The 24,746-nt window shown below is 55.2% G+C and overlaps 1 protein-coding gene across 10 annotated transcripts; it reads left to right on the forward strand.

The window, feature by feature from the left end:
- Positions 1 to 3,985: 3,985 nt before the first annotated feature.
- Positions 3,986 to 23,455, forward strand: TMEM9 (transmembrane protein 9). Of its 10 annotated transcripts, none has more exons than XM_027611639.2 (6): positions 3,986 to 4,031; positions 4,533 to 4,643; positions 5,732 to 5,823; positions 11,419 to 11,527; positions 13,924 to 14,055; positions 22,385 to 23,455. In XM_027611639.2, exons 2-6 carry the CDS (start codon positions 4,569 to 4,571, stop codon positions 22,535 to 22,537), a joined length of 561 nt encoding a protein of 186 aa, XP_027467440.2. In that variant the 5' UTR covers positions 3,986 to 4,031; positions 4,533 to 4,568; the 3' UTR covers positions 22,538 to 23,455. The 10 variants fall into 10 exon arrangements, with proteins under 10 accessions (XP_027467440.2, XP_027467441.2, XP_027467436.2 ...); XM_027611640.2 differs by having other exon boundaries at positions 4,533 to 4,634; XM_027611635.2 differs by having other exon boundaries at positions 4,016 to 4,031; positions 4,463 to 4,643.
- The last annotated feature ends 1,291 nt before the right edge of the window (positions 23,456 to 24,746 follow it).

The following is a 24,746-nucleotide window of genomic DNA, read 5'->3' on the forward strand; positions in this document are numbered from 1 at the left end:
ATCTAAGTAGGGCTTCTCTGTACTCCAAATCACCAATCACCACCCCTTGGAGCCTGTTACAAGTGTCTGAATTCTAGCCCTTGAGCTTTATTCTCTGCTTAGGTTGGATGACGCTTTAGTGTAGCTATTCCCTGGGGGGACTAAAGCATGGGTGCCGGTACACCAATTGGGAAGTTAATCCACTCATAGGAGCTGGAGGCTGTAAGGCACGGGATAGATAAGCTTTGCTGGGGAGTAGAGGAAGAGCGGGGCCATGTAGCTGATGCCAAGGAGAGTAGGCACAGTTTGGGGGTGATGACAGCAGTCCAGGCCCTCCCCAGGAGAATCAAGAGTGGGCACAGGGAGTGAGGAGGACCCCAGAACTTCAGCCCTGGCACACATGCCAAGACCCGGCCTTTTCAGGCCAAACTGGTATTAGGGTCGTTGGGGTAAAGGCAGGTACCAGAGAGGGAAACCAAGGGTCTGGGCTGTGGTCTAAGTCCCAGAGCTCCAAATCTGGGAGTAGGGAGCCAGGTGCAGGATGGAGACCAATAGTCCCAGGAGGAAGCAGCAGGAATCTCGGAGCTTCATTCAGCTTCATTCTGCTGGAGGGAGCACATTCCTGAGGTTGCCTGGTCCTAGCCCTGTCCGAGACCCCCGAGCCAGGGGCCTGAGCTCATTCCCTGGCTCACATCAACCCTCCGCTGTCATGAGGTTCTGGTTTATCTTTCTGCCCTCCCTTCCCATTCATTTGCCCCGAGTTTGAGCCAAACAACCATTTGCTCTTCCCCTCCTGTGTGTTCCCAGTGCCATCTCTTTGCTCTTCCTACACCCCCTCTACTCAGAATGTCCTTTCCCACCATCATCATGCTCTTGAATTCTGTTCCAAATCTTGCCCATCCTCCTGGCCGTATTAGTTTTCTATTGCTGCTGTAAGGAATTATCATGAATTTAGTGGATTCAAACAACACAAATTTATTATCTTACAGTTCTGTAGGTCAGAAGTCTACACAGATATCCCTGAATTAAAATGAAGTTCCTTCTGGAGGCTCAAGGAGGGGAATCTGATCCTTGCCCTTACCAGCTTTCAGATGTTGCCCTCATTCCTTGGCTCACGGCCCCTTCCATCTTCAATTTCTCCAACTCTGCTTCCACTGTCTCATCTTTTTCTCTGACCACAACCAGAAAAGGTTTTCCTCTTTTAAGGACTCATCTGACCAGATATGGCTCATCTGGCTAATCCAGGCTACTCTCCCCAGCCCAACAACCTTCATTTAACTAAATCTGCAAAATCCCTTTTGCCATGGGAGGTAACTTAGTCACGGGTTCTAGGGATTCGGATGTGGACATTTTGGGCAAGGCCACTCTTCTGCCTTCCACTCCGGCCCAGCTCAAGTAGCCCCCACTACCTTCAAAGACTCCTCTCTACCATTCTGGGCTCCTCTGGCCCTCGGTCTAGGTTTCCCACCAGCCTCTGAAGATCTTCCCCACCATAGCTCTTATCACCTGGAATTGTAATTACGTGTGGATTGGTCATTTTCCTGTGATAAGCTTCAAGGTCCATGAGAGCAGGGACAGAGTTGGTCTTGTTTACTGACATATCCCTGGCAACTAGCACACTGCCTGGCACACAGTGCTCAACAATATTTTGAGGGGGAAAACTCTTCTATGACACCTCACTTTCTATTTTAAGTTACATCCTGGCCGTATGATTTTTCCTCTGTGAGACTATACACTTCTTGAAAGCAGGGTTCACATTTGGCTTGTCTGTTGTATCCCCTGGGGCATCCTGACAGTGCTCAGGGCATGTTTGTGGAATTGAATTGAATAAATAGGTTCAGACTCACCTCAATGGTCTGGTTCTTAAACAAAGGGCACAGGGAGGAATGTGTGGGGATGAGGCGCCCTGCATCAACTCGAACTCCCTGGGAAAAGTTTCTGGGGAAGAGAAGCACTTGGGGCAGCGGTTGGAAGGTGTGAGGTGTGAGCCAAGTCAAATATGGGAAGCCCAGCTGGGGGGCAGTAACCAGAGATGTGATGGAGTGGGGGAGGGCAGAAATGGCGGTCAGGGCTTGGATGCCAGGTGGAGTGGTCTGGATTTGATGCGACAGGGTGCTATGGGGGATTACTGAGCAATGAGCGTTAGGCTGAAAACACGGTTGGAGGAAGACGGGACGGAAGCAGGAGGACAGGGAGTATATTTCAGGGAGCAAAGTGTGGCTGTGGCAGGATGTAGGCAGGGGGATAATAGCTGTCCCACAGGGACACCTAGACAGACTAGATGTGGAGACAGGAGGTGGTGGAGTCAAAGATAATTTGACACCACAATCTGGGGCCTGAGAAAAGCAGGATGATGGAAGCCTGGCTTCCATTAGATGAGCAAGACGGTGAACTCAGCACTGGGCAATTTTCGTATTAGGTATCAGAAGGGCACGCCTTGGAGGTGACCGAGACTCAGCCCCATTGCTTTTGTCCCCGTGAAGATCCTCATCTCCATACAGCAGATGAATTGGGAGGAGGAGGGTATTTTTCCAGGGCCTGAACTGTCCCTTCTGCTCCCATGTGGCAGGCATCTTGTCTCTGCCCCAGCCTATTCACCAAAGCAGACATTCTGACCCCCAGAATGAGCTAACATTTCCATTTATAGATCCCTCCCCCACTTTGTACTAGCCACTGTTCCAAGTCATTATACCCTCATAACAACCCTGAAAGGTAGGTAATATTAGCCCCATTTTATGGATGTGGAAACTGAAGCTCCCCTAGAGGAGAAGCCAACAACCCACATCCTCACGACAAGGAAGGTGGGGGGAACCAGGATTCGTGCCCTAGTCATTGAGCTCACTGAGCTATGACTTTGTCACACCATTGTGCCTCTTGCCTGCTGTCCAATGAGGTTTAATTTAATTCTACCCAGTTCCATTTAGCACATGTTTCCTGAGCACCCACCAAGGGTAGGGTGGTCTGCCAGGCGGTGAGGAATTAAAGAGGCATAAGACATGTGTAGGAGAAACAAATATAAACCCCACTACCTCCACAGAAGTAGCCTGACGCCGTCCACAGTGCCCGAGAGGGGTTTAATTATGCCTACGCCCAGCCCATATGCTGGTTCCAGCCACCAACAGCAAGTGTGGGCCACTCCCAGGAATCCCAACATTTCAAAGCTGAAAGGGACCTTAGTATCCAACCAACCAATTTTATAGATAAGGAAACTGAGGCCCAGAAAGGGGAGGTGGCTTTTCCAGGCTAACATAACTGCTTAGTGGCAAAGCCAGGGCCAAAGCTTAGGTATCCCCTCTCTCTGCGTCTGGTACCCTGGACTCAAAGGGCTCCTCTTTCCTTCACAGCTGCAAGACGTTCACACCTGCCCCTCAGCACCCCAGACTTCCTTCCCTCCCCTCCAGCTTCCCACTCCCCACGCTGGCCGTGCACACCTTGCCCCAGTCTGCCAGGTCCAGAAAGCGCTGGGCGCAGGGAGACCGGGTGAGAGTGGCTGTGCACCAGGCCCAGCCCACCACCTCATTGCCCCGCCGGTTTCCTTCTCCTCCTCAGGGTGCTGGGTGAGGGGAGAGCAGAGGTGGGGCCTGGTAAAGTCCTGTGCAGCCAAGATGTGCATCCCTAACATTTCCAGACTGAGAGTGAGGACAAAGCCCCTTACTGGGTTTTTAAGGCTATTGTTGTTGTTACTAGCTTATTGTGTACAGAGTGCTTTCTCTTTATAAAACTACAAGATGAAACAAACTTAGCCCCTCTCCGGACCCCCGAGTTGTGTAATACGAGGAGGGGCGAAGCACTGCTGTGGGAGTTTTACAGGCCACACAAAGGCAAGACCCTTCCCTGTTTCTGTCAGGAAAGTTGACGCTCCCTTTTCTTGTTTGGTCGAGTCTGAGAAATGCTTTCCTCTCCCTTGCGCGGGAGCCTCCAAGCCCAGGCGAAGGTGGGCCTTGTTACCTTGGCGATAGCGAGGTTGGGCTGAGAGGCTGCTCCAGCAGCCAATAGAGGCCGGGAGGGGGCGGGACCAGCTGGGTCTTCTGCGACTGCGGCGGGGCTCGCAGGTTAGCGGACCGGGCGTTGGGGGAGGGGTAAGGGGGGTCTCTGGGGCGCCCGGGGGTCCCAGGCCGGCCCGAGACCCCTGATTAGGTGGGTACTGGCCTTGGCGGTCGGATCAGGGCTCCCAGCCTGTACACCGAAAGTTTTCATCTGGCCTTGAGTGGGGAGGAGCTGCCAGGCAGGCGGGCCGGCGGGCGGAGGCGGAGATGGCGGAGGGCGGTGAAACGCGCGGCGAGGGTTAGAGCCGGGCCTGGACCTAGGAACTCGAGGCCCCCGGCCGAGGAGTCCCCGGGAGGCTCCCTCTTCCCGGGCGCCCCAGGTGGGCGATGGGGAGCCGGAGACTTGGAGAGGGAAGGCAGTATTTGGCCACAGGGTTTTAGGAGGCCCTGGAATGCTGAACCCAGCTCCTAACCGCATTCCTACGTCCTGTCGGCAGGGCTAAAGGGCCGAGAGTGCGGGGTATGGTGTGGCCCCCTTCGCCTTCCCGACTTCCATCTCTTATGCAGGTGTCCGGTCTGGCTGGCCTCCTAAGCCCGATCAGCATGAAGCTCCTATGTTTGGTGGCCGTGGTCGGGTGCTTGCTGTTGCCCCCAGCTCAAGCCAACAAGGTGAGGGAGGTGAGCCAGCAGCACCTCGTGCACGACCACCCTGCCTGCGGACAGGGCTCCCCCCCGCCCCCGAGGTAGCTGCTGCTGCAGCCCTGCCCCTCACTCATCAATGGACTGTAGTTTTGGGAAGTGTTCTCGCGGGCGCCAGACTGCAGGCCTTCTCGCGTAAGGGTGGAGTGAGGGAGAGGGGTGGAGCACAGAGCACACGTTCTGGATCTGAGTGGAAATCTAGATGAGATTCCAGCGAGGGAGTTTGTGTTTGGAGGAGTTATCTAAGTTCCCCATACCTTCCTTTGCTCCTGGGTAAAATCGGAGTGCTTATAATGTCTACTACTCTACCTAAGGAGAATCAAGTAATACAGTTTGTGGAAATGCTCCTTAAGTGTGAAGTCCTGCACAGCTGGAAGTTTCTGTTACACGGAGGGTGACCAACCTAAGCACTGGGACTCCTGAGAAATTTCCATTCTTTAGGGGTAAATGACCCAGAACTGGGCTTGGGTAGCTCTATGGAATTTAAAATTCTGAAGGACATCAAGGCTTTAAGTGAGATTGAGTCTGAGGGTTTGATTCCAGCCTCTCTGGGGAATTCCTGATTGGAATGAAAATATTTGTGGTGTCTCTTACTCATTTTAGAGAGGAGGAACTTTCTAAGGGATTGCTTGGGTATTCCCGTGGAAATGATCCACTTTTTGTGTACCCCTGCCCTTTACCTTTCCCCATTCCTAACCTAGGAAGTTGGAGTTGGGATGGGGGTGGGAAGGGGCTCACATCAAGGTTGCTGGGCAGAGGTGCACACAGCAAGTGTGGGGCCCAGAGTAGAGGGCTGTCACTTTGCTTGCTACACACACCCCCACTCCCAAGCATCCTACTGGGGAATGGCAGCCCTAGGCAGCTTTCTGTGATTCTCATTTGCCACCTGGACAGTTTCTGTCTTGAGAATCCTGTGATATTAACATCATTTTTGCAGAAGTCATTCCTTACTGAACTTGGGGATGGGAAAGGTCAGGAGCATTCATGTATGAACAAGTCTTGCTAGAACCTGAAGCCAGGGGCCCTGCCTACCTGCCTACCTGCCTACCATGTACTTTCTCTTCCAGAGCTCTGAAGATATTCGTTGCAAATGCATCTGTCCACCATATAGAAACATCAGTGGGCACATTTACAACCAGAATGTGTCACAGAAGGACTGGTAAGGCGCTGTACAGCCTGGCTCGTGGCTGCTACAACTAGTTGAAATTACTAGTGTTTACTGGGGTTCTTGGATCCCTGGAGGATAAGCTTGCCCCTTCATTCCCACTAGAGCCTACAAAGGACTGTTTTGCCCATGGTCACACAGCCAGTTGGGAACAGAACCCAGGTGTCTTGAATTCTAGCTGAGGGGTTCCTGGTCAGAGAAGTGGATTTTGTTATTTTGCTTTGATTTGGGTGTTTATTAGTAATGCAGAATGGTAGTAGAGAGATTGGGTGAGGTAGATAGTATGCCCACATATGATGGGACTTTTTGTGTATTTTTGCAGAGCTCTGTTATGTGTATTATTCTGTACCAGTCTCATTAATGCCTTGTAAGGTAGATGGGATAGGTAGTGTTCCCTTTTTATAATTGCAGAGACTAAAACCCAAAGAGGAAATTTCAGTTATACTCCTGGAGTCCCGAATTCATTTCTGGATGCTTCCCCTTAAAAAGGAGAAAAAGAAGCACAGATTCATTCAGAGAAAGGAGACTAGCTTGGTGAAGGGAAGTTTCAACACCATATCCTAGAAGGAGTGGCTTAAGGGCGGCTCCACGAGGAGAGGGCGTGGGGATATCTGCTGGCTGACAAAGACCAAGGGCAGGGCAGGCATGCTCTGGGAGGTGGGGCACAGGGGAGTGGGGATCAGTTATGTTCAATGTGGTTTTCTGGTGTAGAATTGGAGTCAGTAGAAACAGCTTTAAGGGTAGCTTCAGGGAAACAGATAGAAGCGTGAGCCAAGGAAGCATTTTTAATCCAGGCTGTTTTAAAAGCTGGGGAGCCCCATCCTTCAAGGGACCTGAGAGCACAGATGCGGTGCTTTCCTTGCTAAGGGCACTGTGGAACGGATTCGCATCACAAGGAGGGGGTGTCCAGGTCAGGGCCCCTCCTTAGTTGTAGGTTAGTATCATCAGGTGGGCTTTGAGAAAATACAGACTCCCAGCACCACCTGCCCCCAAGATTTGGGGTTTTGTTGTTTTCTTTCTTCCCAGCTTTATTGAGATCCATTAGACATAGCACTTTGTGTTAAGTTTAAGGTGTACAACCTGATGGTTTGATGCACATACATATTGTGAATTGTTACCACAATAAGGTTAATGAATACCTCCGTCACCTCACATAATTACCGTTTGCGTGTGTGTGTTAAGAACATTTAAGATCTACTCTCTTTACAACTTTCAAGCATATAATATGGTGTTGTTAACTGTAGTCTCCCTCCTGTACATTCGATCTCCTCCCCATACGATTCGGATTCAGGAAATATTGGGGAGCAGGAGTAACGTTCTCTTAAAGTTCCTTAGGTGATTACGAGCAGCCTTTGGGAATTTGGAACTTCTCCAGTTCTGAGATAGTCTGAGTGATTTTCCGAGAGGCAGGGTCGCTAGATGTGCAGACTTGGGATCCGGCCTGCCTGGCTTCAGATCCAGGTTGGCCCCTTGTTCATCATGTGACAAGTGACTTCATGTCCCGTGTACTTCCGTTTCCTCATCTGTAAGATGGATGGCAGTATATTGAGTATTGAGCGTGTGTGCTTGAACATGCCCATGTCAGAGCCCTTAGGACAATGCCTGGCATGTAGTAAGTGCTGTATAAATGTTAGCTGATATTAATATATATTATCATGCCTTGTTAGACACCACATAGGTAATCATCGTAAGACTTAGAGCACAGCCCCAGAAAACGAGCTCCTCTGGTTCCCACAACGCAGCAGAGTATTTCCCTCTGGTTTCGCCTGTGCTGATGGATTCACAAAGCCCTAAGACGTGAAGTCCTGGAAGTTGCCCCTGTGACCTCCCTGTATCTTGCGGTTATAGCTCAGATAACATCAGTAAATACATTGATAGACTGAGCCCCACAGCAGATAGTAAGGCTACCTCCCACAGGCAACAGCAGATTTTAGTAGCCCTGTCTCTGGCCTGGGGTGATAGGATGGCCTGCAAACCCAAGCTTGGATGCCCACAGAGAAAGGAGTCCTGCTCAGGCTATAGTTTATTTTCTTCTCCTTGGAAGTCAGAATTAGGGAATTACCCAATGAACAATCTTAAGTTGAGAACTTGGAGACAGTTCCATTAAGGGTAGTAGGTGGAAACTGAGGCTGGGCAGGATTCTCGGACCCAGCGACAACATTGGCAACACCCCGGTAGGGGTGGGGGTCGGGGGGCTTGACGTGTGGTCTTCCAGCCCTCTGGCAAGGGTCAGAGGAGACCAGTTACATCTTCAGGTCTCTGCCAGTGTCGCCACTTTGCTGTCCCCTGGGTCCACGGCTGGGGGAATACTTGCATCCTTTGTTGTGTGGAGCGAAGCCAGAACTGTCTCAGCTGCAGGCCTCACAGGTCACTGCATTTATGTTCCTGCGCTGCTGTTGTTCTGCCATCTAGTGCTGGGAGTTCATAACCACACGCCTGTAGGAGGGCAGAAACCCTAACAATGCTGCTCTGTTGGTGGGTCTGCCAAGGACATATGTTGCAGAGGCAGTCCCAGAATGGGAAGGAACCAAGTAGGTTAGTTCAGTGTCTTTCCGACTTCTAGAAATTGAACCTTTCTGGAGACAGAATCTGGGTTGGAAACACAACATGGGAAACAAAATCAGACCTGGTGCTGAGAGGGACCCGTCCCTCAGCCCCTCCCTCCACCACGTTCTTGCCCAGTGGTTCCTGGGGTACCTAAGAGAACAAAGCCTGAAAGGTACTGATGAGTTCAGCCTCCATTTATAACTGATGAGTTCAGCCTCCATTTATAATATAACGGGGACCCAGAAGGGAGAAATAAATTACCTACAATCACAGAACACGTGGTGGAGCAGAGAATTAAACCCAGCTTATCTTTCTCCGAGCTTATCGACCTCTCCCTTAATGTCCTCTGACCAGTCCTTGGAGTCTTTCGATACCACCGAACCCCAGGAAGGTAAATGAAATCCTTAGAGAGCAAGATCATGTTTAGGGTTTTACCGACTCTCAAGAGGCCAGAGACAACAGAAAGATTTCAGCTTTCTGTTTACTGTTCCCCTAACCCCTTTGCAGCCTATTCCCGTGAGTAACAGGATTCCAGTTTGAAGAACCTGGGTTCGCTCCTCCCGGCTGCCCCTGCCACCCCACCTTGCTTGCACTTGGCGGGGAGTGCACACATCGCACTGCAGCATTGGTGTGGGCTTCCAAACCAGGACCCCGTGTGGCTCAGAAAGGGAGGCATCTGGTCCTCAGAAGGCTTGTAGGGACTTCTGGAGAAGAGACGGTCCCAGCAGTGATGACCAGTGCTGTGCATGAACCTGGCCTTGTCCATTGGCTCCTCCCAGAGGTAGCAGCATGTGGGGTCTGGTAATGGTGCAGTTAGTTACGTAGAAGACCCACTCACGCAGCAAGGAGTGATGTGTTGAAGTTGTTACCCAGAGGTGAGACTGGAATCATCGGGGTTTAGGGAAAATCACGTAGGCTATGTACTGGATTTTTAAGGGGAACAGAGGCTTTTAGAGGACATCTCATGTTTATTTCCACACCTGATCCTCACATCACACATCTTTGATGCCTCAGCCAGAAACCCAGCCTGAGTCTAGAAGGACCTTGGGATAGCTCAGAACAGGCATGGTTGTTTTCAGAGATCTGAAAGACCTATAATACGGTGTTGTTAACTGTAGTCACCCTGCTGTACATTTGACCTGCTGACTGCAGGTCTAGTCCCCACCCCCACTGCTCCCGGGGTGTCGCCAGTGTTGTCGCTGGGTCCTAGAATCCTGCCCAGCCTCAGTTTCCACCTACTACCCTTAATGGAACTGTCTCCCAAGTTCTCCCCATTGGCTCTTGCAGGATTCCTGTCAGGGCTGTCAAGTGGTACAACTCCTGTATCCCAGAGAGGAGGACATAGGCCCAGGGCCCCAGACCTGGCCGTCCGTTGCAGTGGGATGCCTGGTTTACCTCTGCGAACCTCCGAGAGGGGTTGACTTTCCCCAGTGGTAATGATCAAGGTGCATTCTCGAGGTCACTTGCGTGTGTGGTCTGTGAACTGTACCTGTTGAAACCTGCTGATCTGAAGAAGGCTGAGCCCGATCAAGAGGCCCAAGTAAAGAGCTGAGCACAGGCACAGGCCCCGCTGAGACAGTGTCACGTGGAAAGACGAGCCAAGGATCGGGATTTGGGTCCGGACCTCATCGTGGTGGCAGTGCCACTTTGCCTCTTTTTAAATGTGGGGCCTGTGATCCTTAGCTCTCCTGGGTCAAGAGCACTGTGAGGTAAAGGCGGGCTATGTGGGCACGCCATTAGAACGGGACTCATTTGGCAGCAGCTTGTTCCCAGAGCCCTGCGCTGCCAGCCCTGCGCTGCGTGCTGGGAAGCTGGAGATGGCCTCTGTCCTCGACGAACGTAGCGTCCGCCGGGGGAGACCATAGAAGTAGAGGTGGGAATGCAGCACAGGGGGTCAGCGCTGTGATAGAGTTGAGTGTGGGGAGCTGGCTGCCGTGGGGAGAGGTCACATCTTTGGGCTGGACCTTGAAGGATGTGTAGGATTCCAAGCGTGGGACGGGAGGTGGCAAAACCGTGTACTCCTGCAGAAGGCAGGAGGTGTGTCAAGGAGGGGAGCACGGCTCATTCAGAGAAGAGTCTAGAAGATCAGCAGAGCTGGAGGATGGGGAGTGGGGTGGGATGTGCCAGGGGATGGGACTGGACAGGGAGGCAGCCTGGAGTGAGGTGGAGCCGTGGGTACCCCAGGGGGAGCAGCTCATTTGGCCTCACCCTAGAGGCCCTGTGGGAGACCTTGACCAGCTTTAGGCTTTCAGTGGGGGGAGGTGATGTGACAGGAGTTTCGTTTGGCTAACACCACTGAGCTCCCGGGTGGAGAGGGTAGTAGAGGCACAGGGCTAGGTGAGAGGCGCGAGGGCAGTGGGGAGCCCGGGGCGCTGGGCCAGGGACATGGTGATGAGACCTTGAGCTAAGACAGGGCAGTAGGAGCCAATAGAGAAGGTGGGTCTTAGAAATTTTTAAGGAGGTAAAAATCCCTGGCACTTGGTGGATTTATAGGTGAGAAGAAAAGGTAGTGTCAAAGGTGATTGCCAGGTTTGGACCTGGTCAGCGGAGTGGATTGTAGGGGTGCTCTGTGCCATTGGGGACACGGCCCAGGGAGCTGGGGCAGAGGGACGGGAGGGTGGCCGTGGAGCGTCCCTGTGGGCCGCTCCTGTGGTGACTAGCGGGCAGCTGGATGGAAGGGTGCCGGGGGCGGTCCTGACTAGGGATTCAAGTTTAAGACTCCAATCTGGGCCTCCCCAGCTCTGACTTGGAAATCCTTGGACTGAATGAGCCCATGGGAGTCGGGGCGGTGGGGAGGGGTGCATGGCATGAGATAAGAAGGCAGCTGAGGGCAGCAGTTTGGGAAATGTTGGCATTTTTGGTGCCGGCACCGTAGGTGCACTTTAGAGAGCTGGTTCGGATGGGCCGGGGCCAGGTGCTGGTGGGTTGGGAAGGGGGTTCTCCCCACTCCCTGGGAGCCCCTTCTCCTCTGCCCCGCCCTCCCCTCCCGGGCTGCCTGCTGCCGGAGGCCCTGCTCCCACCACCCCGTCTGTCTCTTTCCAGCAACTGCCTGCACGTGGTGGAGCCCATGCCGGTACCCGGCCACGACGTGGAGGCCTACTGCCTGCTGTGTGAGTGCAAGTACGAGGAGCGCAGCACCACCACCATCAAGGTAGCCTGGGGCTCGGGGCTCGGGCCCACCCTGCTCCCTGGCTGCCCGGCACCCATGATCTTTTGCTATATTCTGGAACATTCCAAGTGGCTATGGGACTGGCTTCTGGGCTGGCCTGGTCACAGACACAGGGGCCTGCTTCCCACACCTTCTTGGAGCCAGCTCTGTCTTCTGACATCTGTCCAGTGGCTCCCATTACATGGGGGCCAGGGAACCTGGGAGAGGTGCTTCATGTCACTTTTTTCCTCCTGTTCTTTCCAATTTCCCCCTTCTTTCTTTCATTCATTCAATAAGCCTCTTTCAGGTACCTTTTATGTTCTGGGTAACATGCAGGATGCTGCTAATAGAACAGTAAGCCCCCCCTCCCAGAACACCCAGTCTAACTGAGCTTCCAGAGTGGCCTCAGACTCCTGAAAAGCTCCCCGAGAGCTGTGCATCAGGGCTAGGTGTCTGCGTGGTGGCACCTCGGCAGGAGGGGCGTTGGCCCCGAACCTCGTTCTCAGAGACTGTTGGGTGAATTTGGGAGAGAAACAGTAGACACGGCCACCACCATAGCAAGTGAGGGCAGGGGCCTTGTCCTTTCTTCTGCCACTAGGCGGGGTCCACAGGACCGCAGCTCACGCTAGCAGAGGCTCATCCACCCAGAGCCTCCCCCGGGGTCTCCTAGTCCAGGTTATGACTCCTGAGCCAGGCCCCGCGTCCCGATTTCTGACTTAAGCTCTTCCTGGCCAGATTTTCAGCTTACTTCTGCTGGTCCTATGGAGAGTCTAGAAATAGCATCGAGAAAGGAATTGAGGAGTTTAACGGCATTGCCTAGTCCATCCCGTTTCTCCTTCTGAGGCTCAGGAAGGGAGGTGATGTTCCCTGCTGTCTTGCCCAGACCAGGTTGCTGGGAGCTCCTTCCCAGTCCTGCGGTCCTCCCGTGTTCTCACCTTTCTGATGGGAAGCAGCTGTCTGTCCCCCACCTCTCAGTCCTTGCCCCATCAGGCTGTGCAGACTCAACTCCTTTTATCGTCCCGCCTGAGCCAGCCCCTCCTGGAGCGTCTTTCTCCTGCTCTGAACATGCTCCAGGGCCCCCACCCTCTGGGGACCAGATGGCTGAGACCCAGTGCTGAGCCAGGTGTCGCCTCTCCCTGTTTGGCAGAAAGGGACTTCCCGACACAGGGCCCTCATCAGACACACTTCCTGGTCCCTCAAGTTTCCCTCCAGTCCTCCTCGCTAGGAGGCTCCTCCCACCCCTCAGCCTCAGCCTGCTAGACACTCCGCCTCCGTTCCCCTTGCCCTTCCCGGGGTACAGGCAAGAGGTCTGACCATTGGCCCTGTTTAAAGAGGCATAAACACTGGTGCTCCAGTCAGGGAGGAAGTTGGTCCAGTTGAACTTGACCTTTGACTGAGCTGGGCTTTGACCTGAACATCCCAAGGTTTCTCTCTTTTATCACTCATCACAGTCCATTTGGGGCCAAGGCTGGGATCAGAAGCCAGTGACAGCCAGGCGTTGTGCCAGTAGCAAAAGCGTGTGAGCCAGAGTCAGTAAATCTGAGTTCAGGTTAAAAACCTCTACCATTTGCTAACTTTGGGACCTAGGCTCATGGTTCTCAGGTGAGTGCTGGCTGCCCAGCGGGTATTTGGACACCAGTGAAGGTGCTTCTGTGGTCCCAGTAACAGGTGTATTAGTGACGCTGCCGTGGCTGCTGGGGGACGTGCAGAGTCCAGAGCACCACACTGGGAGACACTTGAGTTAGCCTCACTGAATCTGTCTTTTCTGTCAAATGGAAGTTACTGCAGCTTGTGAGCCTCTCCGTGTACGAAAGAGATTTGTCATTCTGTCACTGGCTGTCACCTCCATGCAGGGTGACTGACGGGAGGGGGAGATGTGGCCTCCAGCCTTCAGGGCACACCTTCTCGCCAGCCTGTCTCCCTCCACCAGTCGGCGTGCCCTCTCGGGACTGGACCTTCCCCCCTGTCCGCCCGCCCTTGGCAGTGGGAAGGGAGCCCTCGTGCCCTGGGGCTCAGCCTCAGGCCTCTCCACCAGCCGGTCCTTCCCTGCTCTTACTTTGTGTCCCATTGCTTTCCACCCTTTCTTAGAGAGAGCCAGGTGGGCCCCGCTTCCGCACTCTGCACCCCTGGGAGCCTCTTGGGCTGTCAGGATCCAGGTGCTTTCCTTCATGATTTGTTGTTTTTATGTCCGCTATTCTTGTGGGATCCCCTCTGTTTAGGGCAGAGCTGGCAAATACGTGGAATAGGGCCCCCTGTCCCTTCTGTCTTCGCCAGCAAGCCCACAGCCTCCGGGCCTCTCCCCAGTGCGGCGCTCGAGGCAACCCCTGTCGCCGCAGAACGCGCATGGCCGTCCTGGCCCGGGGTGTTGGTTCACAGGGCCGGCTGGCTCTCTCCCTCAGGTCATCATTGTCATCTACCTGTCAGTGGTGGGGGCCCTCTTGCTCTACATGGCTTTCCTGATGCTGGTGGACCCTCTCATTCGAAAGCCGGATGCGTACACCGAACATCTGCACAATGAGGAGGAGAATGAGGTAACTGGGGTTTTGGGTGTTGGGGCCCTGGGCTCCGAGCCTGTGAGTCCCCAGGGCAGAACCAGAAGAGCATCACGGAGGCCTAGGTGGGGCTCCATGTCCCTCACCCCCCATGCTCCAATTTGCTCTTCTCCTGTTCAGTGTCCTACACGTCACCCAGACTCCAGAGTTTTCCTCAGCAGGGAACCACCTGTTGCACTTACACATGAAGCAGGAGGTGGCCCTGCAGTGTTCCTGGCATCAGCCTGGATGCATGAGCCGTGGGGTGGTGGTGGGGGCATATGTTGCGTTGTGCTGCCTTTCCGGGCTGAGGGGAAATGGACCAACCAGGGCCAGTCATGTGTAGACGCACACCATATCCTGGTTGCTCAGACACTGAGCAAGTGTCAAGTGGGTGGTAGATTTGGAGCTAGCACGTTTATTCTTTAGTGATTCTGTAGACATCTGCTGAGTGCCTGCTCGATGCAAAGCACAACCTGGGCACCTTAAGGGAAAAGGAGGATTTTAAGGGCCAATGAGTTAGTAAGGTAGATAGTGGTGCTGAGGTGCTTGAGGAATTTGGAGCATTTCGAGGATAAGGTAGGCATGTAGGAATTGTGGCAAATAGAGCTGGCCAGTAAGTTTAGACCAGATTGTCATTGGCCTCAAATGTCAGGCTAAGGAGTTTCAACGCCATTAGATAATGAAGGGAACCACTGACCCCAGGCAGCCTGCGAACCCCTCAGGTCAGTGTTGGTGGGGCTTAGGCCAGGTCTGGCATGGCTAGCAGCCACTGTCACCCTCCTCCATCTGTCCCCATGCTGAGGGGTTACGGGTGCCCTGCAGAGGAAGCTCTTGGTGGGAGTGAGAGGTGGTGCGCGTGTGCGGCTGGCCCAGCAGGGGTGTGGTGAGCCAGCGCGCTCTCCCAGGGAGTCTCCTCATCCTGTGTGCCCAGAGCTACCCCTCTGTGGGACCACACAGCCGCCACGGCAGCCTCAGAGCGATGGTATGCGAAGGCAGGGCAGGCCTCGCCGCTGCGCTACCCTGAGGGGGTACTACTCCGGGCAGTTGTGGAGGGCACAGAGCAGTCTGTCAGCTCTGACCTTCGTGCTCCCTGCGGCTGGAAGATGCTGTGTATTCCAGACTGAGGGATGGAGTGCGGGAACCAGCACACATACAAAGGGGCTTGTAGGGTGAAGCATCTCAGCCATGTCCTGGGAGAGTAAGTTGAAGAAACTGGGAGGTGTTGAGCTTGAAAAAAAAAAAAAAACCAAACCAAACTCAAGGAGATACATGATAGCAGCCTTCCAGTGTTGGTGGGAGAGAGCTTAGTCTCACCCCCGGTAAAGCCAGCGGTACAAGGACCCATAGTTGGGAGTTAGGAGAGGGAGATTTAACACGATCTAAGAAGTCTTCTTGCAGATGACACAGTTGATAATGGGTTGGGTGGGCTCCCTCGTAAGCAAGTGTGTTTGGGGTCACTGGAAATCACCAGGCATCGGCTAAACCGCCACCAGGTGGTCACAGTTTAGAACATGTCCAGCACCGGGTTGGAGATGGGAAAGGGCGGGTCCCTCCCCCCCGCCAAGAGGGTCCGGGGCTCAGATCCCCGTGTGCAGCCACGGGGCATTGTGGGTCTGGGCCAGCATAAACAGGAGGACGAGGCCGGGGAAGGAGGGAGGCCTGGCCACCCCACGGGCCCTCTTGCTTCTCCTGGGTATGTGGCTGGACCGCTCCCAGTCTGCCCCAGTCTCCCGCTGACATGAGTGTGGCCGAAGGGGAAGCAGAGAGGATGAGCCTCGCCTCTTGGAGCTGGGGCCTGGGAGGTGGCGGCCCTGGCAGTTGGGTGGTCTGTGTTCAAGAGGAAGCCTTGCGTGCCTACCTGGTTATTAATGTACAGTAATAGCAGCTCTGATGGGGAGGGGCATCGGTAATAAACACTCGGTGATTAGGGGTAATGTGGTAATTGCAGTCCTGGCTGGGGGAGTAATTGAGAGATGCAGCCCCGTGATTACACAGCCCGTGCTACGATTTCTCTGGAATGCATGGCCCTCAGGCACGGCCTTGTTGTGTCTCCCGCCATCCTGGATGTGGTGCCACAGGGGAGGGCAGCCTGCCATCTCTGGGTCTGGACCCAGGCCCCTCTCCCCCAGGAGACCCGGGGTGCTTCCCACTCTGAGGCGTAAGTCAGAGGTGTCTCTGTTTGTGTGAGGGGGCTTTAAGGGGAGAGGGGGTTAGATGTGGCCAACCAGTTCCTGAGAGCAGATCCCTAATCCAAGGGTGTATATTCCCTGGGTGCAGATTTGGGCCGAGTGAGGAGGATTGCCCTATGAGGAAGTGCTTTCTGGCCACGTACCCTGGGGGCCTGGGGAGGCAGTGGGGTGCCTTAGGCAGCTCTGAAGCTGAAGCTGGCAAGCCCACGCTACACACTCTAGGGGAGATTTCCTGCCCTGGGAGAGAGAGGTGGGAGGGATGACACCCCTCACCTGCTACCCCAACGTTCTAGAAGGAAATAAAAGGTGGTCAGTCTCTGATGCCCTGACCTGAGCTATAGCCATCTCTGCAGAGAGTGCAGCTCCCTAGTACCTGGAGGGTGGTTAAGGGAATACCTTGGGGCAGCTGTGAGTGGGGTCTGCTCACCTGCTCAGCACCCGTAGCACGCACTGCCCCTTAGTCTCGGCACTTGGCCCGGCTCCCCATCCCTCCACCTCATGATTCTGTGAGGTGCCCCCAACTTAGGTGTTCCTAGGTCATCCCTCCTGGGGGTTCAGCAGCTCCGTTTTTCTCCCATGCCCGGGGCTTCTCTGCTTCCCTCTGGCCTCTCAACTCCTATGGGCTGCACTGTGTAGATTTACAGAGGTCATGTCTGCCCTCAGCGGTTGAAGCCCCAAGACAGAGTCCAAGCCAAGTGAATGAGCCATAAAGCAGTGGGTGAGATCAGGTGTTAGGAGATTGCAGTCAGGGAGAAAGCTAGGTACTTTGGCAAGCTCTTTATTAGACAGGGGCTGGGGACTTCTCTTCTTCCTGTTAGTCTGGGAAGGAAGGCTTCCTGGCAGAGGGGGTCTTCGAGCCAGCTCAGAGGACACATGGGAGAGTGACAGCTCAGCTGCTGTATGGACAGTGGAGTCAGCGCCAACGATCTTGTCTCTCCAGAGACCCAGTGTCCCAGCCTTGGATGGTGGGGGGGACTCTGCTGATCCACCTCTCTCAGTGCACATGGGGCAGGGAGTGGGGGTGGGGGTCAAGGAGAGCAGGTCCCAAGGCCACCTGGCCAAACAGTGGCAGAGCCAGGGCTGAAGCTGTGTCTCTGGGGTATTAGTGGTTTGGAGAGTGTTTCCCTTAAGAAGGAAGCAAGAAGGATGGGGTCTCCCCTGGGGTAAGGGATCTAGCTTTCACTCCAAAAGGAAGAAAGTTGGAACGGGACCTCTCAGGTTCTTTGGAAGTTTGCCTAGGCCCCTATAACTCAATGACCTTGGGGAGGAAACTGTCCAGGCTCTGTGCCACCAAGTCTGGGATCCAATCAGAGATGAGATCTGGGGATTGGATCACTTCCCAGGTTTGGGGGCTCTTGGCTCCATTCCCCCAATTCCTGTAGCCAGGAGTTCTCCTGCCCTAGGGCGAGAGGTCTGGAAGAGGAAGGGAGGCCTCCCCCACAGGCCCAGCCCCAGCGCACCCGAGGAGGGAGATGAAAGCCTGTCGTGTTCTCTTTGAAAGTGCTGGCAGGCCTCAGTGGTCCCTGATTGCTGAGCACTGCCTCCCCTAGGATTCTGGCAGCATTAGACTTAATCCCCAGGCTCAGACACCTTTTGAAAGGAGGAAGCAAGCATGTTTGCTGGGACAGAAACGGCAAACAGAGCTTTTTAAATGTACGGGTTTGGCCCTCTTTGAAGAGCGAGAAATAAGGGTTTCCACGCGGCTCTGGTGTCTCTGCTACTCGCAGCGTGGGCACCCTGGGCTCTGAGGGGTCCTCAGAGATCTCAGCCCGCGGGGGCTGGGTGCAGTTCAGGGCCCCTGGTGCACGAGGGACATATGGGGAACCGAAGAATGGTGGTGATGATGAGGGCACCTGGGGCCGTGAAGGAGCCGGAGTGACGAGAAGGTTCAGGGTCCCTGGGACGGCCGCCCTTCCTCTGCAGGGATGGTCGGGCAGCACACAGCTGAGGGCCCTGGCCCTGGGAGGCTGATGGAGACACGTGAAGAAGACACACTGATGGGGACAGTTCTTTGGGGGCGGACAGAAGAGTGTGGGATGCAGTAGCCATTTGTAGAGCGTCCAGTGGGAGGCTCCCAGCACTGTTGTCAGGAGCAGGGCTTTGGAACCATAGCTCCGGGTCGGAGTCCGACTCTGCCAGTTACTAGCCATGATGCATAATCTCTTAGTGTACTTTTCTCCATGTGGAATGGCTGTAATTGTTCTAACCTCAATATCACTGTGATAATGTGTGCACCAGTTTGACAAGTATTTGTTCACTCCTAAGGATGAGACCTTTCTGTGCGGTCTGAGCACATCAGTGGCATGGTGATTATTGGAGGGAAGGCCTGGGGCAGCAGCACAAGCAAAGGCTAGGCAGTGAGGGGCTGCCATGTGGACCAGGGTGGCTGCAGGGCTGGGGGGCATGGGGGAGTGTGCGCTTCAGCCAGCCCTGAGGCCTTGATGCTGTGCCCACATGGGTTCTATCTGAGTAGCCAAGTCAGCAGGCAGCATGTCTGCGTGGGGGCATGGCATTATGGGATGTCCTAGGACCATGGCTGGCAGCAAGTGGGAGTCAGGGAGAGCTTTGCAGCAGAGAAGTGGCGGGGTTTGGCTACAGCGGGAAGGATTTGGGTTAAACTTGGAAAACTGAGGGTGGCCATGTAGTCCCCTTTCGGAAGGGCTTTGTACCCGGGCCATTCCGAGCTGCGTGACCGGGTAGGTGACAGCACTGCCTGTCCTGCCCCCACTCCCGGGCCTGGGGGAAGGGTAGAGGGAGCATAGCTCCAAGCGGGGATTCCTTTCCTCTGTCCGCTTGTCCGCAGCCCAGTGCTCCTGCGTGGGCCAGGGAGCTTTCCTCTGGGCCGCGTTGATGGTGGTCGTCAGCTCTGGCCTGTGCACACCAGGATTTGGGGCCTCCCAGGCCCGGAGAGGAGAGCCTGGCCTGAGGTCCCTGATTCCTGGTGCCTTTACTGGCGCTTTGTGTTTACTCTGATCTTGTGGAAAGATACCGGCTTGCTTCTTTGTCTTTCCATGTTGGCTTCCTCTTAGGAGCAACCAGCCAAAGAAGCAGCCAGCAGAGTGCTGGGGTAGGAGAACACAGACATGGGTTCCGGCCCCCACTCAGCCACCACAGGGCTGTGTGACCTGGGCCTCAGTTTCCTTGTCTGCAGATGGGAGTAATGTTACCCAGTACCCCCAAGCCTGGGGAGAATCCACGTAAAGTACTTAACAGAGCCCATGGCACACAGTGACACCTGTCATCGCCATGCTAGGCTGGTCGCACCAGGCGCCCCCTGGCACCCCGTCGGGACCCAGGCGCCTTCCTCCTCGCGTAGCTGCCCTCCCGCCTCCCTGAGTTGCCTCAGAGGGAAGGGGCCAGAAATGGTGTGATTTCTCTCCCACCTCCAGCTGCCATTCTGCCCCAGAACAGGCAAGAATGAGGCCCCAATCTGGGCCCGTCTCTAGAACAGACGTGGAAGCTTTAATACCTTTTAATCAGACTATTAGCGGTGGAAACACGGAGCCTCTCAGCAGCAGCTTTCCCCCACTTAGGAGCTGTTTGTTAAGACTTTACATGAAGGGGAAACAAATGATACTGTGGTCATGCGGTGAATTTCAGCATGTTCCCTTAATGCTCTGCTCTTGGCTTCCTCTGCCTTCCCCTCCTCAAGACGTTCTCTGAGCTGCAGAGCCCTCAACGAGAAGCTGGGCTGAGGCCGGCCCATCCCTCCAAGCCTGCCTCCGGGGCTCACACCCCAGCACTCCTCGTGGGCCCCGGAAGGGACAAGATGAGAGATGGGGCGGGAGAGAAGCCCCTTGGGCCCCCGAAACCAGGACAGCCAGGTCCCAGTGGGGCTTCAGTGCCCATCTCCCCTACCCGGCCACCCGGACGCTTGGCCTTGGCCCCCGGTAGCGGCCGGCTGGTGCAGCTGAACCAGGAAGGGACGGCATTGAAAAGTGGTGTGGTGCCGTGGTCCTTTTTCAAAGTCAGCTCCCTCTGGCAGCAGTCTGCCAACTCTCTCCCCCTTTCTCCTGCCTCGGAGACCCCAGAGGCCCCTAGTGTCTGCTGTGAATTGAGCACTTGCTGTCTGCCAGGCGCCGCCAAAGGCTTTGCTTTCATGGTCTCGTGAAGAGGCATCTCTTGCCGCCCCCGTCTCACGGACAGGGACATAGGTTCCGAGAATGAGCGGACCTGCCCAGCTCCTATTCCGGTAGGTGTCAGAGCCAAGGTTCAGAGCTGGGTTTGTCTGATTCCACGGTGTTCTCAACCCCTGAGCTGAACTGCCAGGGAAGAAGAAAACGAGACGTTTCTTGAGCTCCTACTCCGTGATGGCCGGAGTACTAAGACCTTTATATGTATGATTTTATTTAACCTGGCCATACCCATCCGCTCATCCTAAACCTTGTTTTTCAGAGTATGGGTCACAAGCCATTAGGTCATGAAATCAGTTGTGAGTCATAACCAGCATTTTTAAAAAAATGAAGGAGAGCAGAGCAAAGAATACCAGAATGCCTCATACTTAAGTGTCTTATAAAACTTGTTTATTGCTTATGCATATGTTTGTGCACACACACTGGGTCATGAGGTACATGTTATTTCTGCTGACAGTACAGTCAAAAAAGTCTGCAAAGACTGGCTTGTTAAACTGAAGCTGGGAGAAATAGTCACCTGTCCAGGGACCCAAAGCTGCCGGGTGGCTCTGTCCCAGCTCCCACTGTAGGCCTCCGAGATGGGCCCCCTGGGGGGCTGGGGGGCGTGGGACCTGAGACAGGGAGAAGATGGCCCCTTGGAGCCCAGTTTAGAACCCAGGAGTCCTGACTCTGGGCTCAGTGTGCCCCCTGCCCGAGGCCGTCAGCACTTGCGTCCTTGGTGTTCGGCAGCTCTGCGGGCCCAGGAAGCCTTCCTCAGGGTCCTGGACCCGGGCCCCCCAGGGAGGCCTTGTCCCTCACGAGACAGTGACTCAGCTCTGCGGCGACAGTGAACTGCCTCCCAGCCTCACCCCTAGCCGGCCACCTCTCTGCAACTGCCAGCTCTCTGCCTCCCCTCCCGTCGCCTCACCCACCCCTCCCTTCTCCCCAGCCTTGCAGCTGCGAGGCGACAGAAGCCGTGCCAGCGCGGGGCATTAGAAGCAAAGTTGCATTTACTGGGCGGCTCTGGGCTTAAGAGAGGTGTGCTAATCCCTTAAGAGATGTGTGGCAGGAGATGAGAGGCAGGGAGAGCGGGGGAGGAAATCCCCATGGGGGTGTGGGCCTGGCCCTCGGCTCTAATTCCCCCCAAAGATCAGGTTGGGGTCCTGCAGGAAATGCATGGGCTCCGGAGCTTCAGAGGCAGAGAGGTGGTAATTAGGGGAGCTGCTGCCTTTGACGGTTCTGAGAGCAGAGGGGAAGGGGATCAGCGGGGCACACAGAGGAGGAGCTGAGCTATCCTAACCTGTCAGAGGAGAGTGGGCCAGGGCAGGCTCTGGAATGGGAGTGCTGGGGTGGATTTACATCCCTGCCAGACTCCCTGAGTGAGGGACATGCCTTCTTTCCTGGGGGCAGTCAGCCGGGTGTCCCAGCCCCTGGCAGAGCAGTGTCTGTGCACACTCCTCGGTGGGCCCATCTTCCCCACTGGCACCCATGTGCTCCCTGCCCCGGGCAGCCAGGCCCTAGCACCTGGGTCTTCCTGCTGTCCCTGGGCGGTGGCTGGCAGGGCGGGGGGGTTCTGCAGCCTGGTGCCTGCCCTGGCACTCACCAGTGCGTTTCCTCAAGCCACAGAGGGCATCAGGGCTTCTGCGCTGACCCGGTGAGGTCCTGAGGCCAACACTCAGTATTCCTCCTGAGGGTTAGAAATCGGCCAGTGGGGTACAATCAGGGACCCAATTTGAACTACAGCTGTGTGGTAACTGGGGCCCTAGATCATGCTCCTCCCAGAGCGCCCCCTTTCCCAGGGCGCCTTACACATTGTCTGAACACCAAGCCTGCCACTGGCCCGGTGCACTGGGCGAGGCCCTCGAGCCGCCCCTAGCCGTCGAGGAGGTCCAGCCTCCCAGCCTTGGGCGGGGGGGGGAGCTCAGCCTTTGGGACTGCTGTAAGGGCATTTTTTCCGTGTCGGATTTCCGAGACCCACCCTGGCTCACCGTGCTGAACCTTCTCTCTTGTTTCTTCCCTCTGCAGGATGCTCGCTCTGTGGCTGCCACCACTGCCTCCCTGGGGGGCCCTCGAGCAAACACCGTCCTGGAGCGCGTGGAGGGCGCTCAGCAGCGGTGGAAGCTGCAGGTGCAGGAGCAGCGCAAGACAGTCTTCGATTGGCACAAGATGCTCAGCTAGGTGGGCCGGCGAGGTTGGGTCAAGGACCAGAGGCCACAGCTGCCAGCTTCCAGGGCTGGACGGAGCCAGAGGCCCCTTCCCCCAGCCCTCGGTGCCACCCTTCCCAGGATTTCTCTTTAGAAGCCCATGGCCTTTTTCCTTCTCCTCCCTCTCTTTAGAAAAGGTGTCATCTGCTGATGGAATCTGGGAAGAGTGGTGGGGTCCCTGATCTCGGGTTTGCCTGCTCCAGTCTTCGGGCTTGAGGGGAGGGGGTGGCAGGCCAGAACAGAGCGGAGACGCTTCAGGTGGCCTCAGGATTAGAACAGTCTGTACCTCCTTACTTCACCCCTGGCCACCCCTTCAGCTCCAAATCTTGGGAGTGTCCTTACCCTTTGCAAGATGGAGCTGGGTCATCAAGAACTCAGTTTGTGGGAGGGAAGCAGTCAGCATGTGCCTCTTCTCTGCCTGGTACTTCTGGCCACCTTCCTCCCAACCCCGATACCTCAGCCCCAGCTCAGCCTGCTTCCAGCCCTCAGGACGGCTCTGATGGGGCAGCTGACGCCACTGAGCTGCCCTGTCTTCAGGGCACACCCAGACACTTGTTCCCACCCCCCACCCCCACACCCTTCCACCAGTGCACAACAGTGCCGCTGCACCTTGCTCCCTGTGGCCCATGGCCCCTCACTCCCACCTCAGGAGGCCAGGCCGTCCCCCCACCTCCCCAGGTCTGCAGTCGCTGAGCCACACAGTTGGTGGGACCACGTGACCGGGAGGCCGAGCAGTGGGTCTGAATACCCCAGCGCCTGTCCTGGGATTGTTGCTCGTCTCTGATTCATTGTACCAGTGCATGGAGAGAAATGTTTTGTCCTTCCATTGTCTGTAGACCAAGGAAGCCATCATTAAATTGTCTGATTTCTCTCACTTTTTGGATTTCAAGACATCTAGAGAGCTGGGAGTGTTTCGCAAGTGATCTGATAAACGCTGCGTCCCAGAGAGGGGACAGAGAACGTGGTCCTTACTAGGTCCGTGCAGAGAAGCAGAGCTTAGACAGTCCCGGTGGCTGTGGCAGGGCCCACGGGGGCTCCAGGCAGAGGCCCGGGGCTCGCCAGGATTCCTGCTCGCTTGACGGCTGGGGACTGGCTCCTCACAAGCTCTGTCCACAGGCCCTGGGCAGTTACCCTGAGATTTGATTTGTGTTTCATCTTTGTGAGAGATTCCCCCTTAAACTCTGAACAGGGCCTGCTGTCAGTATCAGATACAGTACAAAGTGCTGTATCAGCAGATAGAGATACAGATGCAGTACAAAGTGCTTGCTGCAAAATCCATACGTTTTCCCTGATGAAAACCCACAGCTTTTCAGAGGGGCTGGGGCAGCCAGGAAAACAGAAATGCCTGGGAGCAGCAAATGTGTGCACCATCAGGGGCCCCCCATGCCCTCCTGGCAAGTGCAGCGCGGGCTGCATCCAAGACCCCGCAGAAACAGTGCACCTAGAGGGACCAGGGGAGCTAATTGAAGTTTCTGCCCTTGGGTTGTGCGAACAAACAGGTATTGAAAAGCTTTGTGTGCAGAGCCCCATGCTGGTTCTTGGTGAGAGGTGGGGGCCAGGAGAACAAACGTGAGGTGGGGATTTCAGTTTAACCAAGATTTGCCCAAGTTCAAAGTCCAGTGCGAGCACTAAAGGGGATAGGAGGGGGTGAACATGCAGATGGGGCTTCTGGGAAGAGCAGAGACTTGGGAGTTGGCCTGGGAAGCAAGTGAGGGATACAGCAGAGAAAGGACCAGAATGATTGTGGGATCCGGCGCAGATATGCTGAGCCAGCATGAAGGTTTACGGTGGGGTTGACAGGAGCTATATGTGCCCTGGATGGGAGGCCAGGCAGAGGAGCCAGCCCTGGTTCCTACCGTGTTTGTCTGCCTGGTAGAGATGCAGCACCCACTAGGGCTACCCACTGCTCTCGAAGCCTGGTCGGGGGACAATGTGATTCTTTCACAATGGGGCTATGTGCACTTCAAGGGGCAGACAAAATTGGGTCTTTTCTAAAGTGGGCAGATGGGTGTGTTAACTTGTTGAGAATAACCAATCCAGAAATGGGTGTCTAACGCTGTTGGGTCCCCACTAAACCACACCGCCGAGGGGAAACCTTGAGTCCTGTGTGTCTCTGAGTTTTGGTTAAGTCCTGCAGATGATCCAACCAGGCTTTGGTGGTTTTAAGGATTTGATATGAAGCA

This window comes from Zalophus californianus, chromosome 10 (assembly GCF_009762305.2).
Source record: "Zalophus californianus isolate mZalCal1 chromosome 10, mZalCal1.pri.v2, whole genome shotgun sequence".
NCBI classification, from domain to species: domain Eukaryota; kingdom Metazoa; phylum Chordata; class Mammalia; order Carnivora; family Otariidae; genus Zalophus; species Zalophus californianus.